An 18,643-nucleotide genomic window follows, 5' to 3' on the forward strand; every position below is an offset into this window, starting at 1 on the left:
CATAAATATGTTTTAAGTTTTTAATAGATATACCTACTTAGATAAGTAGGTACTATAGGTATTATACTTTATTATTTATAATTTATATATATACCTACTTTATTTTTATTAGTAATAAACTGCGTACTTTTATCCAACCTGTCAACTTTTACCCTTACAATTGCGTATTTTTACCCCTACGTTTGGGTAAAAGTAGGTATCTACTTAGGTATGCTAACTGACCAGTTCACTCTTTTGCTTGATAAACAAAAATCTTTGGGAGCCTAAAAAACGTAAGTACGTACCTAACTACCTACCTACTACAAATAGACATAATATGTGTATCGAACACTCGAACATCATAGTACCTACCTACCTAGGGTTGCCAGGCGTCCGGATAAAGCCGGACATAGGTAGGCTATTTGATTGCGTGTCCGGTCAAAATAAACGGTGTCCGGCTTGTCCGGCTTTTGTTAGGCTTTTTACATTTCGCAAACGAGCGTGGCCGAGCGCAGGCGAGTCGACTGTCGGTCGCTCCCGCAGGCGGCAGTGCCGCATGACAACAAGATTTATGACAATAATAAAAAAAGCTTGATTTTACATACCTAAAATTTTTTTTGTCGTATTAATGCTAGGACACAAAATCCTCAATAATGTAGGGTGTCCGGCCTTTCTACCCAAATGTCCGCCCAACTGACTGGTCTGTCCGGCTATTAGGTTTGGCAACCTGGCATCCCTATAAGTACCTACCTAGTTATTGCTAATTAATACCTATACTTAGCATGAAAGGCAAAAGTGCGCGCTTTTGCCCCGAATGACTTAGGTACAAATCTCTCCTCTTTATAATTATATACCTACTTAGATATTAAAAGAATTTAGAATTAATCTAGATTTTAGACCTAAAACAAATAAGAGTCTGGAGGTAGAGACTAGAAACATAATGAACAAGGTAAAAATACCAACGCGCAAGCATAGATTGCCAAGCTAATATTTTTAGGTTTGCTTGCTCATAATTTACAAAGAAAAAAGAGAAGGCGAGGAATAGCTGTTGTAATAATAATAATAATAATTCAGAAACACAAATTTTGTTCCTCGCGCCCTTTTCGGCCGTTCATGGCAACCGGTTTTGTTTGTGGAACGGTCGTAAAATGAATCGGCCAATGGTAGAACTCTGTTATTAGCGGGCGTACCATTGGAGATGGCTGATAGAGAGCGTTATATGTAGAGGTGAGGGGAATGGGTGCGGCGTGACGGAGCCGGTGGTAGCGGGTGCCGCGCGCATTCTCTACACTTAACACAGTCGTATTTCGCCATTCGGAAAGAAGGTTGTTGTTACAATGAAACGAGAACCGGACTATCGATAAAGTGTGTTTGTATGTCGTTTTCGTCGATAATAAGTGTTGTGTTCACTTTCACCTGTGCGAATGTCTCGATCCTTACCTTTTTGTTTGATTTACTTTTAATTACTGCCGCATGGGTCGGCGCTTACGTTTAAGTTAACCCTTTATTTTGAAACGATGGAACGTTGTTCTTATGGTTTTTACACCAAAAGGTATTTTATTTTATTTTTTACTTTACTATTGCGAATCAGCGAGGTTGAGTGTGTCGCGTGTGGCTAGGTGGTGGGTCGATGTGTTAAATTCGTCATCACCGTGAATCGCGTCAGTTTAACGCGCTGGTGGCAAGTTTATAACAAGTGCAGTAATAAAATTCAAGTTCTATTCAGAAAACGAAAATATTTGCGTTATAGTTTCCGTGTTGAAGCCATCGCAAGGCACATTTATAAGCTAAAGCTATTATAAAAACCGTTCCGCAAGGGCTGGTTTTGTATTCAGTGAGGGGAGCAAGCTGGTATTATTATTATTGCAACGCTTCGGGGAAAAGCCGACAATTCACGGCCCTCGAACCGAGGGTCGACTGGCGAGGGGAGGAGGAGGGGGTAACGTCTGTCTGCACACATGCAGAACCGGTTCGCTCTCCAACTCCCCTATTGCGTTGCATAATTCTCTTTCTTTCGCCACACGCGTCCGCATAATGCCCTCTCACTCGCACTTTTTCATTATTTTTTGCTTCCCCTTGTGAAATAATGCCAGACGGGCCGTTTTTATATAGGTGTCTGTCCCTAAATAGGTGCATAGCTGTATATTTATAAAGGAGATGGTAAGTATAGTAAAGGAAATGTGGCATGGGTCTGTTGTTCTCTTACTAATAATATAATTCACCTACTTGGAATAATACTAATTTTTCCTACATTATGGCAACATTATAACCATTACCTACCTACCTAGGTAAATTAATATGCCTGCACATGATAAGATTTTTCTTTGCTTATGTTATAAACATATTTATCATGTTTTCAAACCTATCATTTCCATACACAAATGTTTCTATTATATGCTCAATCTACAAATAATACCTGCAAGATAAGTACCTACCTAATATTAATAAATACGTAAAGTAATCATTACTACTGTACGTAGGATCTTCATTTAAGGATCGGTAATAAAATATCAATTCAAAATAACGCGGCCATCCCTATCGTATTAAAATAGGACTACAGTCAACGCGGGTAACATTAGCAGGCACAAAAGTGTTTGTGTTTAGGACGCCAACGCGCCACTAAATAAAATGTTTTGTGTAAATGGGCTACACTATGAAAATAATCTAGGCTGCTAAACAAACCCCAACCACATCGAGCCCTGCAATGTGGATCTGCATAACTGAAAACTAGCGTAGACTTATGTTAAGCAGTCAGCATATTATATAGGGCAAAGGTAAATACTAACTAGGTACTACTGAACCCTACATTTCCCGTTGGTGCCTATAAAATCAACTTCATATCATTTTTACTCTTCCCCTGTTTGATGAGTTTTTTCGCCACAATAACTTTCTGAAATTAGAATTTACTAGGTACTTACATTATACCTACTATCTAACTACAATTTTTGGTACGTTAATAATAAAAATCAAATTTATAATTTTTAGTTTTATAACAAAATAATACACACCTATATTATCATGATAATGATCAACCCATCACCGACTCACTGCAGAGCACGGGTCTCCTCCGGAGTGAGAAAGGTTTGGTCATAGTCTACCACGCTGGCCAAGTGCGGACTGATAGACTTCACACACCTTTGAGAACATTATGGAGAACTTTCAGGTATGCAGGTTTCCTCACGATGTTTTCCTTCATCGTTAAAGCAAGTGATATTAAATTACTTAAAATGCACATAACTCCGAAAAGTTAGAGGTGCATGCCGGGGATCGAACCCCCGACCTCCGATTAGGAGGTGGACGTCCTAACCACTAGGCTATGACAGCTACACCTATATACCTATTATGCTATAATAAATGTATGTAAAGGATATCATTTTCAAAACTATTCAGTTGGGTAAAAGTCCGCGTGCGTATTATTACCCCGTGTTAATGAGACATGGTTCCAGCGCAATAGCAATTTGCGGGACTTATATCAAACTATACTATGATTTAATTCACCAGAATTCTGTGTTACCAAAGACTAAAACATTTCCCCACAAAAGGATAACTTTAAATCTTGTAAATAGTTAGGTAAATATATAAATCGCGGGCATCAGCTAGTTAGAGATTATATAATGCTCGACTTGGCGGGGGCACTACCGTGCCCCCAGATCTCAAAACAGGCGGCGACCTAAGGGCTAATAGCATTCAAACTTTTTACAATAGTATTTTTATAGTTTGAACGGCTAGCCCTAATGCATGCGAGTAATTTAGTAAAGCTATAGTCATCGCATGTACAGGGTTGTCAGATAAGTAAATGTAAGTATCTACTAGGTACTTATAGTGCATAACTATTTGTATTTACATTTTTAGAACTCACTCAAAAGTATGATTTTAACGTAGTCCAAACGCATATGCGCGTCGCCTTGCTCCATATAAACTCAAATTATAAACTATATTTGCCACGCCGCGTCGCTCAATTAGTGCGCTTTGCCCCATACAAACTAATAGGTACATAAACTAGTTATATTTGCCGTGCCGCGTCCTTTTTAAATTTGCCGTAATTCTTACTACTTTCACTAGAATTATCATTTCCACATCCATCCACCCCATATATATATATATATATATTTAGATTTCATATCAAAGGGAATAGGCTCAAAAAGGCATAATGAAAAAGTTTTTCATGTGCATCCCGAAATAATAACGTATTTTTATAGGTATGATAACTATTATCACTAGTAATTAGCTAGTCAGCTAAGTAATAATCATTCGTATGCGACTGAGAGCATAAGTAGGTAAGTGTAATATGAAAATGGAAGCAAATTGTGACCTTTTTCGCCCAAGATTTAGGCGAAAGTAAAATGTGAAATAGCTGTTGTTCTTTATAACTACAATAGGTAATAATGCGCCTTAAATCAGGGCATTTCGAATTTTAAAAGGCGAATTAGTACAATAATCTCATGAAAAGTACGGAAATGAAATTCCAAAGTTAACAACTCTTTACTTTATATTTATCGTAGACTGAGTAAAAAAGCTAGACTAAAGTACTGTGTAACCGCGTGTGAGATAGCGATAGCACGGCGTAACGACGAATAACACGACAATTACCATTGTTTAGTAGTCAATATTTGTATTAACCGATCAACAATATTTATTTGTATTAAACGTTTTTTATGTGAAAACAAGTAAATAACTAGTGAGAAATACAATGACGCCACGAATTCTCAAAGTTTGTTTTGCAACTAAAGTTGTAGACCTTGAAAAAAATCGGTTACACGATAAGGGACAAAAAATAGGTTAGCTGCGCCTCTGTTTATCACATTAGTAACTTTATCTGTGCTCTCTTTTTAGTGTGAATGAGAAAGCAAACGTTCCTTTGTCTAGATTTTTTACTTAGTCTACGATATTTATATTCGTGTTCACCACAATAGGATAATAGGCTACTTGACACTTTTTTTAAGTTGGTCTTAAATGGTTAATATTTGTCCTATTATATCAAAAAAATTAACACTATATTTTTTTGCGCCCTAATAACCGTAAAACTTTAATTTAAAAATATATTTTTCTTAGACAGGTGAAAACACTGGTCGGCCATGTTTGGCCGATAGATTATCTGTGCTCTGACGTCATGCATTTGTAAACAACAGCATAACCTCCCAAAGTTTAATAAACATGACTTCTATACTAGTTTACATGAAAAATATAGTAATTATCGTTATTGTATCATCCGAGAAAATAAAAAGCGCATCGATAAAGACCACAGGAAAAATGTGGATTAGAGTGCCCAGTGAAATAAATATACGTAACACGCAAAGACTTGCTTAAAGGGATCCTATATGACTAACGACTGCAACCCAAATTTATTTTTGCAAAGATCACTTTGTTGTAAGTCTTACTTAATAACTTATTCAATTTATAAAGAGAAAACGATATTTTTTTACGTTTACTATAAGTTTTTAGAAATATATAAAAACTAGCTTATGCACGTGACATTGCCCGCGTGGACTTCATAAATTTCAAACCTCCATTTAACCCACTTAGGGGTGGAATTTCAAAAAATCCTTTCCTAGTGGATACCTTCTCTTTACCTACAAAGAACACACCCACCAAATTTCATGTATCTAGGACCAGCTGTTTACGCTGTGCGTTGATATATAAGTTAGTCAGGACTCTAAATTTTATATATATGGATACTACGTTAGTCCCCGCGTGACATAGGGATGACATTTCTTTGTTTACAAATTTAATGACAGGTCACATCATGGCTGACAGCGTTTTCTGCGTTTCAAATAAAAATAAAAACTGTATTTTTTTAAATTGGATTTATATATCCATCCTGCGTTTTTAATAATTGTTACCTATTGATATATTTCGTTTTCTTAAGCAAAATACTATAATAAATAATCATTTATTGGACGAAATTAGATACGAGTCAAGTAGCCTATATTCACAGAGTACAGTGTTGCTAATTTTGGAACTTCATTTCATGAGATTATGGTCTACCACTAAAAATGTAACCAACCCAACTATTTAAATCGTAGTTGTAAGCTTAGACTATGGTTTAAAGTGTAAAGTGGAAACACTGCTTGGAACTGACAATTTCAAATGTGACATTGATTGATTGACATTTGACGGTTCATGCAAAGCAAGTAATTATTGTAGTACAAAATTATTTATTATTTATGTTTTTAAAACATTAATAATAATTTTGACTTATTTACGATAAATAGACAGGGTTAACTAATTTCGTAAAAACAATCAAGAAAGTTAAGCACATAAGCATCCCATCAGTGTCTCCTGACGTGATTGTGATGAAAAATTAACGCTCGATTGATTTTATTAAAATTACATGCTAAATAGTGTAATTAACTACACAATTTCCTGAATAATGGCTGAAATAAGCAGGTACTTTGTGTACAAGTGGTATATAAATGGAATGACAAGTTAGTTAAAATTATGTGTAATAATAGTTTTCCTCATCAACCTGTTGCTATACATGTTTTTTTGATTATTTTTAGGTCAGAAATATTAGATAGCATACAAAAAAAGAAAGAGCAGGATAAAGAACAGCCTCCAAGCCCCAGTTTCCAACCGCAATTGGTGAAGCCAGCTGATAAGCCGCAAATTCACACCTCCGATGTCACAAATGCTAACATATCAGTGACTCAGCATGTCCCTACACAACTCCTGTCTCCGCCACATGGCTCGGGTTCCCCGGTTCAGTCTAAAGAAGACACCAAAGACAAGACAATAAAGGTTGCTAATTCTACCACAATAACCTTAATAGAGAACAGTAATCTCAACGGGGAAAAAGATAAGGACAATAATTATCACAAAAATTATTTTACCCTAGAGCCTAAGAGTGAAAAAAAAGATGAAGGCAATAAAAATAGTATCACAATAACGAGAACTATACCGAAACAGTCACCAGGCAACAGTCAGGGAGAGAAGTCCAAAGCACCATCTAAACCTACGAAAAGGCCTCTTCAGTACTTAGAGACTCTGGCCGAGAAGGCTGGAATCACTTTTGAGGATAAGTATGAAGCGGCAAATACCTTACTGGCTCTAGATAAACAAAATAACACTTTTCGCAGACCTGAGCTTAAACAGCCTAAATCTGAATCAGAAAATCATACACAGGGTGAAGAATATAGGTTTAGAAATCCAAAAGAGGAAGATGACAAATTACAGGTACTTCATATTGACTAAACACACACAGTGTAAACTCCCTATAATAATAAATAAATAATTTATTGTTTCACCAAAATTGCTACCAAAATTAGGTTAAGCCACCGATGCCTAAAATAAGTTGTACACTCGTGTTATAGGCATCAGAATATAAAGTAAACTTTAATTAAGTTTGCTTTGTTTTGCCTTAAACCAATATTACATTGATAGTAATAATTAAATAATCTCTCTTTGACATGTTTTAAGTACTTATTTAAATAAAAATAGAGTTTACACTGCATTGTGTTATAATTTCATATGTTAGGGAGCTAGATCCATACTAATATTATAAATGCCAAAGTGTGTCGGTCTGTCTGTCTGCTAGCCTTTCACGGCCCATCCGTGCATCCGATTTTGACGAAATTTGGTACATAGATGGTTGGATGTCGGGGAAGGACATTTTTTATCCTGGAAAAGTAAAGAGTTCTCACAGGATTTTCAAAAACCTAAATCCACGCGGATAAAGTCGCGAGCATCATCTAGTCTGAAATAAATACTGAATTTGTGACTTAATTAGTAGATCAAATATCGGCCAATTCGCTCTTGGCCATAGACTTCACAGTACAGTCATACATTCAACATTGTATGAACCATGAATAATACATGTAGAAGAACTAAGCAGTATCTACATTTTTATTAGTAAGCATGTCTTAAACATAATATAACTCAATTAAACAATACTGTTCTTCTTATTTAATGGAGGACTATAGCTCATTAGCAATTTGCGGGACTCATATCGCGAATTTTGTGGCTGGCGGCAACCGTATTATCCTGCTCATTGCACTAACTTGACTGAGCGAACATAGGTTTTTTAAAAATCTCACGGGAACTTTTTGTTTTTCCGGGGTATATCTAATAGACCACAGGGAGGACTATTGTGTTGGCTGATTTGCCAAATGCCATACTATTGGCCTGGACTATCACTTGCCGGATCCCTATAGTGGAGCCATAGGTACCATTATAAAAAATCCATCTTAATGATATTAAAATTGTCAAAATAGATACAGCAGCAAATAATCCAGCAGCAGCAACAGCAACAGTTGCAACAACTACAACAGCAGCAGCTTCAACAGTTGCAGCAACAACATTTGCAACAATTGCAGCAACAAGCATTGCAGCGTCAGCACCAGGCTATTCAGCAGCATCTTAAAAACCAGCAAGACCAACAGGAACTAGTGAGTTTGTATATTTTACTTACCTGCAATTGACAGCCTGTTTTGGAAGCAACTTCGATTTTTGCCGTTTTGTCGCTGATAGCAGCAGTAAACGACACTGAATATTAGTGATGAGACAATGTTAACATATAACCTGCGCGCAGGTTTGTCGATGGTTGCTCCTCCCACTACCCAGACCGCAACCCGCGCTCTTCTTTATTACAGAGGCGCGCGGGTCGAACATTTGCAGCACCACAGGAACCGCCAATGCTTTGCCGGCCTTTTACGATTTTGTTGGTCCGCCCCGTGATAACCCCACATAAAAGCGATAGATCATAGAACACGGAAAGAAAGCTTATGTCTCTGCGATTTTCCAGGCTTGCCAAAGAGCTATGGAAGTGGGAGGTGCTACTATCGGCAAACTTATTGCTTCCGAGTAGTAGTGTCAACACTAAGATCAAATTTTGACACTTATAGCCAATTTTAATTTACGGTACGCTCGGTGGGGCTTCGCTTCGAATCAGTACAAAAATATTATTTTGTATAGCACGTGCACATCTCTTACAGCGTACATGTAGGTATATTATGTTCATTTCAGCCTTTAATTTTTGTATCAGTCATCAGAGTGCCACCATATATCAAGCTATCGAGTCAACACCATGGCGTTTATTTTCTATAAACATATTACTACAACATTTCAGATTGTTATGTAGGTAGTAGGTGCATAATACATATTCGATAAACTCAGTCCTTCATACAAAAAAGTTACCATTTGTCAGTATCCAGTAACATAAATATTTCGCGAATAGCACCAAACCCACAAAAACGTGTCACGCGAGTGATGGAGTTCTTATTCTTTCACTAGCTTATCCCCGCGTCCGCATGCTTTGGCCGCATGGACTACACAAATTTCAAACCCCTATTTTACCCCCTAAGAGGTTGAATTTTCAAAAATCCTTTCTCAGCAGATGTCTACGTCATAATAGCTACTCGCATGCCAAATTTCAGCCCGAACTTGCCAACGTTACTGTTATTCCTGTCAATATTATGTCCATGAGTCTTAGGTAGGTGCGCAAAATAACAACTATACTTTGCAAACAAATGCTTGAAATATTTAGTTGCAGAAACAATATCAACATCAACAGCATCACCAGCAACAACAACAACAGCAACATCAGCAGCAACAGCAGCAGCAACAACAACAGCAGCAGCAGCAACAACAGCAGCAGCAGCAGCAGCAGCAACAACAACAACAGCAGCAACAACAATCTCAGTCACAACAGCAGCCTCAACAACAGCAACCGCAGCAGCAACAACCACTACAACCTAAAACTGAAATCCAGCAAATATCGCAACAAGACTTGCAACAGCAGAAATTCTTGCAGGTATCTAGTATAATTTTATATTATTTAATATATAATTTTTATACAATAGGTACTTATATACTATATAGAAAAGTGATACCTAGACTAGATACTCAGGACAAACGACCATGTTCATGACACAAAAGTTTGTCCAGAATGAGAATCGAACCCATGGTACATAGTTTCGAAATCAGTTATTATCCACTATGAATCAGTCCACATTAATTTTTATTTTATTTCATCTATATATAGATAGATTTTGGGTTTTTTTTTGGGTTTGCCAACTTCAATCTGATTTTGTTTCGTGAAAAACTGTAAAACTATTGCAAATAAACCTACTTGGAAAATTACAAATTTCCTAGACCCAACAAATTGAGCTGTAACATAATACATAATATATCAGTCGGTCTAACTAAACACAGTACCGCAGTGATGGTAAAAACACACATCTCAGATTTGGCTGTCAGGCCAGAGATTCGGTGATACTTATCGTCCATTTTGCTCTCGAGTGAGCGTGGTTAATGGTAAATTCGAGCGGAATCAAAGGTGAAATGAACTGTAGACTATGAAAGAAACAACTATGTCGCGAAAGTCTTGACTAAATTGGTTACCTGCTTTTATTAATTAGTATGGTCACTCGTCAGGTCGTAAACAACCAGCCGGTTCATACGCAGCAGTTCAACGTGCCTGGCATTGGAGAAATAAACCTCAGCTTCTTGGCGTCGCCGCAAAACAACGTGAACCTGCTTTTCGACAAGAACCAGAAGACCGGCATGAGCGGAGAGATCAAACCGCAACAGGTCAGTGAAATTCACACATTTAGTCTGTGGCCCAGGTGGGAGCGAGTGCGTCCTATTGGGTGGCGAGTGTGGCGAACAAACTCTTAATATTTACTAGAAATTTGAAGGAAGACGCTCGGGTCCGAGCGGCATGGAGAGTATGCCATCTCATGCCATAGACGCACTCGCTCCCAGCTGGGCCGCAGTCTCAGAATAAGTGGTAAAGAAACACGAGCTTTTGTGACCGAATTCAGAATAGGTGATATTAATCAAGCAGTCAATCTCAACGGAAATTAGCCAACAACGCAAAAGATTTTGTAGAGTACATCATCATCGCGTGACCTCTTCGAAATGATGTTTGGCAGTCATCATGCAAAAAGGTTCTCTGTCTAAAGCTTCGCATCCGCACGCGGCATCTCACCGCCATCGATGTTAAGATTATTCATTTCGCTAGCACGTATGTTTCCGACGTTCTTTTTATTCTGTGAGGCTATGCGGGCTCTCAGTATCACTTCGACCGTCCGCGTCTCCGATCCATTGTGGTTGCCACCATTTTATAGTTCCTTTTACCTTTCCGGGAACTGTAGTGTAAGAGCGTTTGTGCACTCATCCGTATTCGATTCCTATTCGTTTTGCATGCTTGCGCTGCACTAATTTGATTCGTATTTTGACGGATCCCTATAAATACGAATCAGATGCGTGCACAAGCGTGCATGCGTCTTGTGTGACGTCCTAAGTTTTCTTTGTTCAGATTGTCGACGGTCAAACGCAAGTGGTACAGCAACAGATAAGCATGTCGCAGCACGACTCTTCGCAGCATCACCAGACGGTCACTGTCGTCTCGTCCATGCCGAGCAGTATGGCGCAACATCAAGTGAGTGATTTTTTGAATGTACCGTTACACTGGCCCATAAACTTACACGTGCTTTTGAATCGTGAACAGAATCTACCTCTGCTTGGGAATTCCATTCCTACCGAGAAGAACTAGCAAGAAACTCGGCGTTTGCTCTTTTCAAATGTTCATCAATTTACAATAATTGCCTACTGTTAGATGTAAAATTTGAAGCCTATTATTAATGTTACCCGTACTCATTACATAGCACTGTGTCTATGGCTCAATGCCTTCTTTTCTTTCAAGAGTGATCTCTGGACGCTTACGTTGGCATATACAAGTTGTTAAGTTGTAATAATTATTTAAATTAATTAAAAGTTATTAGTGCACAATTCTATTTTATTTACACATAAAATCATTAGGTTATGGGCCCAGAAAGCCCTGGATAGTAGAATCAAAGTGAACATTGTCGGGAACATAACCTCGCGTCAACGTGTGCCACGCCCCCACAACTTTTATTATAAGTTTTCACAAAAATGTCTTCGGCTAATCCACTCACATTGGTTGATACAATTGATAACGTACACATTCAAGAAGCGAAGACAGCCAAAGAGGTCTGGGATAAATTATCACGTGCCATTGACGACTCCGGGCTGACACGCCGAGTAGGTCTGCTGCGTGACTTGTGCACTACGACACTTGACCGATGCCAAAACGTAAAGGAATACGTAAGCAAGATCATCACGACAGCTCATAAGCTAAGAAATATAGGCTTAAAAGTGGATAATGAGTGGTTGGGAACATCGCTACTCTCCGGTCTGCCTGAATACTATAAGCCTATGATGATAGCAAATGAGAGCTCAGGTATGCAAATATCGGCAGACTCCGTAAAGTCTAAACATTTGTAAGATGTCAGAGGTGCTTAGAGGTTAGCAATGACAAAATTTTAGTCTTAGATGTCTTTTATGTGCCGAAATTTCGTACAAATTTACTATCAGTAAGTCAAATCACAATGGTGGCCAAGTAACATTTTATAATTTGCTATTTTATTATTTCCGAGTGTTATTTTGAATAACTAAAATAAGAGAGTGGCAACGGCCAGCTTAATCAACAACATGCACCGGCTGAATACCCCTAAGGGCTATGCATGCATGTCTGACGTTGACAAGCAAGATACTTACCTGTGGCACCATTTAATGACTCATGTGGCCAAGTAACATTTTGTAATTTGCTATTTTATTATTTCTGTGTGTTATTTTGAATAACTAAAATAAGAAAGTGGCAACTGCCAGCTTAATCAACAACATGCACCGGCTGAATACCCCTAAGGGCTATGCATGCATGTCTGACGTTGACAAGCAAGATACTTACCTGTGGCACCAACGGATGGGTCATTTGAACTTAAATAGTCTGAAAAAATGAAAGAAAAATCTTACCTGTTATGAGTTCAAGAGAAATATGCTTAGAGGTTAGCAATGACAAAGGCGAAGGAAACAAAATTTTATTTAAAGATGTCTTGTATGTGCCGGAACCTGCTACAAATTTACTATCAGTAAGTCAAATAATTATGGTGGCCAAGTAATATTTAATAATAAGGACTGTGTTATTTTGTATAGCCAAAATAAGAGAGTGGCAACTGCCAGCTTAATCAACAACATGCACCGGCTGAATACCCCTAAGGGCTATGCATGCATGTCTGAAGTTGACGAGCAAGATTGAAGACCTGTGGCACCATTTAATGAGTCATTTGAACTTAAATAGTCTGGAAAAGATGAAAGAAAATACAGTAGGTGTTTGCTTATCAGAAAAGAAAGTTAGTTTTGCATGTGCAACATGCAAGGAAGGAAAGCAAACATGACTATCATACACTCAGATGTCTGTGGTCCTATGGAAACCAAATCACTGAGTGGTAGTAGATATTTCTTAACATTTTTGGATGTAATCTAAGAAGATTTTTGTCAATTTATATGAAATAAAACACAAGTTGTAGAAAAAGTCAAGGAATTCAGAAATCAAGTAGAAAACCAGTTAAATCATCGCATCAAAATACTGAAAACGTTTGGATGTGAAGCTATGGTTCACTTACCTAAAGAAAAACGAAAGAAAATACAGTAGGTGTTTGCTTATCAGAAAAGAAAGTTAGTTTTGCATGTGCAACATGCAAGGAAGGAAAGCAAACATGACTATCATACACTCAGATGTCTGTGGTCCTATGGAAACCAAATCACTGGGTGGTAGTAGATATTTCTTAACATTTTTGGATGAAATCTAAGAAGATTTTTGTCTATTTCATACAAAATAAAACACAAGTTGTAGAAAAAGTAAAGGAATTCAGAAATCAAGTAGAAAACCATATGTAAGTCACATGAAAATGTTTGATATTGAAGCCATGGTTCACTTACCTAAAGAAAAACGAAAGAAATGGGATTCTAAAGCTCAGAAGATGATTTTCATTGGATATTGTGATAAAACCAAAGGTTACAGGTTTATTGTACCCAACTCCAAGACCATGATTAAAAGTAGAGATGCTACTTTCCTAGAATCAACTGTCAAAAGAAATTATGTGCCCGTGGAGTTGAATACAACAGAAACTTACCAGAAGAGTGATTCCTGTGATAGTGAAGAGGATCCCTCGGACAGCTCGCAAGACACAGTTACTGAAAATAAATCGGAAAGCGAGTACTTACCTGATGAAAGTAGTGAGTCTAGTATTGAGTCTCCGCTGGTTTCACACATTACATTGAGACCTACAAATAAAATAAGTACCAGGAAACCAGAGAATACTTACCTGTGCTACAGTGAAGATGTTTTATTCTGTACAGCTCCTGAAACATATAGTGATGCATTGAGTTCAAGCGATACAGATAAATGGAGAAAATCTATCAGTGAAGAACTTGAGGCTCATGAGAAGAACGAAACCTGGACATTGGTAGAAAAAACCATCAGACACCAAGGTAATTGGATGTAAATGGGTCTTCCGAATCAAAGACGAGCCAACGGGTCCACGCTTCAAGTCACAACTTTGTGCCAAAGGTTATGCACAAACTGAAGGTATAGATTACAAGGAAACTTTTACTCCGACAGTCAGGTATGACTCAATCCGTTTATTATTGTCTTTAGCTGTTGAATATAATCTAGAAATTATTCAATTGGATGTTAAAACTGCTTTTCTCTATGGAGAATTAGAAGAGAATATATTTATGTCTCCACCAGAAGGTCTAACCTGCAAAAGTAACATGTGGGCTTGTCAATAGCAAAGCCGACCAATGTGTTTATATGGGCAATGTAAATGGAACAAAATGCTATTTATGTTTATATGTGGATGACGGCCTATTGTTTTCTACGAATAAGTCTGTATTAAAAGAGCTTATCAGTGACTTGCAAACAATTTTTGAAATAAAAACAAGCTCAGTTAGTAATTTTGTCGGAATGCAAATAGAGAAATGCAAGAAATACTGGGTTACTGAGATGCAGACTATGCCAATGATGTTGACACCAGATGCTCAATTACGGGCTATGTATTCATAAAGAACGGAGCAGCAGTAACTTGGTCCAGCCAACGTCAGCAAACTGTAGCTCTATCGACAACAGAGGCTGAATTCATGGCAGCCTGTGCCGCTACCGAAGAAGCCATTTGAACAGTTATTAAGTGATATTGGTGAATATAAACAACAGACATTGTGCCTAAATTTAGATAATCAGAGTGCTGTAAGTGTTATAAGAAATGCTAATCTTCATAAAAGATGCAAACACATCGATATTAAGTATCATTTTGTAAAAGAAAAGTAATATGATAAAGTAATTGAATTAAAGTATGTTTGCAGTAGTAATCAGTAGGTTCGCTGATATTTTTACTAAAACTTTGAGTAGAGACAAGTTTTCATTGTTAAGAGAAAAGATTGGCTTGGTAACACTTAATACTTAAAATTTTAAATGTGTCATTCTGTTGTTTAATTTTTGTTACAGTTTATTTTGTTGTTTAAGGCTTAAATTTAGTGGGAGTGTTAGATGTAAAATTTGAAGCCTATTATTAATGTTACCCGTACTCATTACATAGCACTGTGTCTATGGCTCAATGCCTTCTTTTCTTTCAAGAGTGATCTCTGGACGCTTACGTTGGCATATACAAGTTGTTAAGTTGTAATAATTATTTAAATTAATTAAAAGTTATTAGTGCACAATTCTATTTTATTTACACATAAAATCATTACCTACTTAGACCGCATCATTGCTTTTTTAAGTATGATTGCCGTGAAGCGCAAGCCTATCACCCAATAAAAAAATATTAATCCATATTGTATTAGTAGTTGCAGTCGAGCGCATGTTAGCGAATAGCGCCAAGAATTTTTGATTTTTTTGTATGAATTTTGTATGTTTGATTTCTTTAATTTCATTGCTACGCTTGTCGTCCATAGGTGCAGCAACAGCAAGCTGGCATACAGCAACAGGCTACTATGCCGCCTCTACAGAGTCTCCCACCGAACACACAGCACCCGCAGCAAATTAGGTAATTTTCATATAATTCACAAATTTTTCACAGTCCTCGTTGTTTATTTGCTGTTCACCTGTTTTGGTTTCTCGATATCGTTTTTATATTGATTATATTTGTAGGGGGACTGCTTACGCTAGCATCTAGCCACTCAGGCATATATTAACTAGGTAAAATATCCATAAATTAATAAACAATACGTATCCACAAATATTAGGTTTCGTGTTTTTTTATTCTTAAAAAATAAAAAAATCAAGTAAATTCATGTAAAGTTATATCATTGGTAAATAAATAAATAAAAATATTTTTTATTCAATTAAACTTTTACAAGTAGTTGAATCGTCATATGCATCTACCACTGGTTCGGAATGTCTTTCCTACCGAGAAGCACCAGCAATGTAGAGTTATATAATCATCAATCATCATCATCATGACTAACCCAATGCGGGCTCACTACTCAGGATGGGTTTCCTCTCAGAATGAGAAGGGTTTGGCCATGCCTGCCACGCTGGCCCAATGCAGATCGACAGACTTCACACACTTTCGAGTGCTTATGGAGAACTCTCAGGCATGCAGGTTTCCTTACGATGTTTTCCTTCGCCGTTAAAGCAAGTGATATTTAATTACACAAAACGCACATAACTCTGAAAAGGTGGAGGTGCGTGACCGGGATCGAACGGGAGGCCGACGTCTTAACCACTAGGCTATTACCGCTTCGCATTTCTAGCGTTGAGTTCTCTTGTAACTGGCACTAGTTACATTTCTTTTGGGTTTAAGCTATACTTTGCCCCACACCCGTTCAACGCAACGTTTTATCTCCATTGTTCAGCGCTGAATGGGGCCACAGTCGGGTGCAGGTGATCCAGCAGCCGTTGCAGAACAACACGTATCTGCAACAGCTGTACAACGCGCAAGGCCCGCTGCTCATGCCTAGCAACATCGCGCTGCACCCCGGCATTAACTCGCAACAGATACAGGTAAACGCTAAGGCGCAATCTCCACCGGCGAGGAAACGAGTCCGACCTTTATCTACGGTTGATAGTATCGCCCTGTGGAGATTGACCTATAAGAGTTGTATAGAATTTGGTGGCACGGCGAGACTATATCGCCGCGATTCTCTCGTCTGCGGAGATGGCGCCTAACACATTACTGAGTTGTGATGCGTTGTACATCGACCAATGAAGTAGCCCCGAGCTTTAATGCGTCACGGCAGTCTACACGTCTATTGACATTTTATTCACATTCCGAACATAACTTTTTTCTTACACAAACAGTATACTATTATAATACCCTTTGAAACCTATTATAATGTTTTTATATAAAATTAAAAGCTCACAAAGGCAGTTTTTTGCGTCTATTACAGAATACAGACGCATGGGCAACAGCCTTACTTTTACAGATTTTCCTTACGCAACGATACTTATTAACAGAACCACGACGTGCTGTTTTGTTGTTGTCTCGCGTATGAGATGAAATCAGACTGATGATGGACTTAATGGTTATAGGAAATCAGATTTAACGGTGCGTTTTGGCTGAAGCGGAGCGGAGACGTTTGCACTTTGCGCATCGACCAATCAGATTTTTGGAACATGAAGGATAAAATTATAACGTCATTTACAATAATTTAATTGGTCCAATCAACACGTCTCAGTTTCAGTGAAAGTACACTCTATTTTTTTTGTTATCCTCCGAAATACTTGACGAAGTAGCTAGGTTGTTCGGTTACAGGATGTCAAACGTAGATCCATACATTGCATACATAATAATAAAACTTTAACAGTTCGGTGACCTATTTGGGGAAACCGAAGGTTTTATCTGTGCAATTATGGACGAAGTTATCAAGACTAATAACTACCGGAAACATATAATGAAGGATGGTACTGTTGACATTTGTCGAGCGTGCCATCTTCCTGGGGAATCCCTCAGACATATTATATCCGGTTGTTCTTATCTTGCTAACGGCGAATACTTGCACAGGCATAATCAAGTAGCCAGGATAGTCCATCAACAACTTGCTCTTCAGTATGGCCTTGTAGATACTGAGGTGCCGTACTATAGGTATGACCCAATGTCAGTTCTTGAAAATAGCAGTGCCCTGCTCTACTGGGATCGGTCGGTTATCACTGACTGGTATATTGTAGCCAATAGACCTGATATAGTGCTAGTTGACCGTTCAGCGCGTCGAGCAATAATTGTTGATGTTACTATTCCTCATGATGATAACCTAGTGAAAGCAGAAAAGGAAAAAGTATCAAAATACTTGGACCTGGCTCACGAGATTACCGCCATGTGGAGTGTTGACTCAACGATTGTTGTACCGATAGTTGTATCAGTCCATGGTCTTATTGCGAATAGTTTCGACCAACATCTTAAGAAACTATCGCTTAATTGTTGGATCAAGGGTAAGATACAGAAGGCAGTGGTTCTTGAGACGGCACGCATTGTGAGAAGGTTCCTCACTCTGGAGCCCTGACCATTGGCAGCTTGGATCCTAGCCCGCTGCTAGTGGGATCCATTTTATCATATTTTTAATTATTGTTTTTTTTTTGTTGTTGTTCCAGTTACTTTAATTTTTGTTGTTCTTGTTATTTTAATTTCTGTTGTTTCTGTTATTCTATCGTTTGTTGTTTCTGTTACTTTATATTCTGTTGTTTATTTTATTTTATTTAATTTTTTGTTGTTCTTGTTATTTGATTTTCTGTTACTTTACTTAATTTTTTTTTTTTTGTTGCTTCTGTTATTTTATTGTTTGTTGTTTTTTTTTAAATATGATAAAAATGACATAAATAAATAAATGAGAGGATAAAAACTTTAAAAGGGTTGGTTTGGTTATAATA

At 37.7% G+C, this 18,643-nt stretch overlaps 1 protein-coding gene across 5 annotated transcripts in view; it reads left to right on the forward strand.

The window, feature by feature from the left end:
* Window positions 1-1,293: 1,293 nt before the first annotated feature.
* The window catches only part of LOC117995795 (polyhomeotic-proximal chromatin protein-like), a 55,226-nt gene continuing 37,876 nt past the window's right edge, over window positions 1,294-18,643 (forward strand). For 3 of the 5 annotated variants that reach the window (XM_069509014.1, XM_069509016.1, XM_069509018.1), the window contains exons 1-8: window positions 1,294-1,531; window positions 6,480-7,152; window positions 8,190-8,363; window positions 9,461-9,727; window positions 10,351-10,506; window positions 11,237-11,359; window positions 15,733-15,824; window positions 16,636-16,783. In XM_069509014.1, coding sequence (XP_069365115.1) covers window positions 1,497-1,531; window positions 6,480-7,152; window positions 8,190-8,363; window positions 9,461-9,727; window positions 10,351-10,506; window positions 11,237-11,359; window positions 15,733-15,824; window positions 16,636-16,783 — 1,668 coding nt within the window. In that variant the 5' untranslated portion in view covers window positions 1,294-1,496. Of the gene's footprint in view, window positions 1,532-6,168; window positions 6,367-6,479; window positions 7,153-8,189; window positions 8,364-9,460; window positions 9,728-10,350; window positions 10,507-11,236; window positions 11,360-15,732; window positions 15,825-16,635; window positions 16,784-18,643 lie in introns of those variants that run through there. The other 2 variants (XM_069509017.1, XM_069509015.1) reach the window with 2 other exon arrangements.

Source organism: Maniola hyperantus, chromosome Z, assembly GCF_902806685.2.
Source record: "Maniola hyperantus chromosome Z, iAphHyp1.2, whole genome shotgun sequence".
In the NCBI taxonomy this organism is placed as follows: domain Eukaryota; kingdom Metazoa; phylum Arthropoda; class Insecta; order Lepidoptera; family Nymphalidae; genus Maniola; species Maniola hyperantus.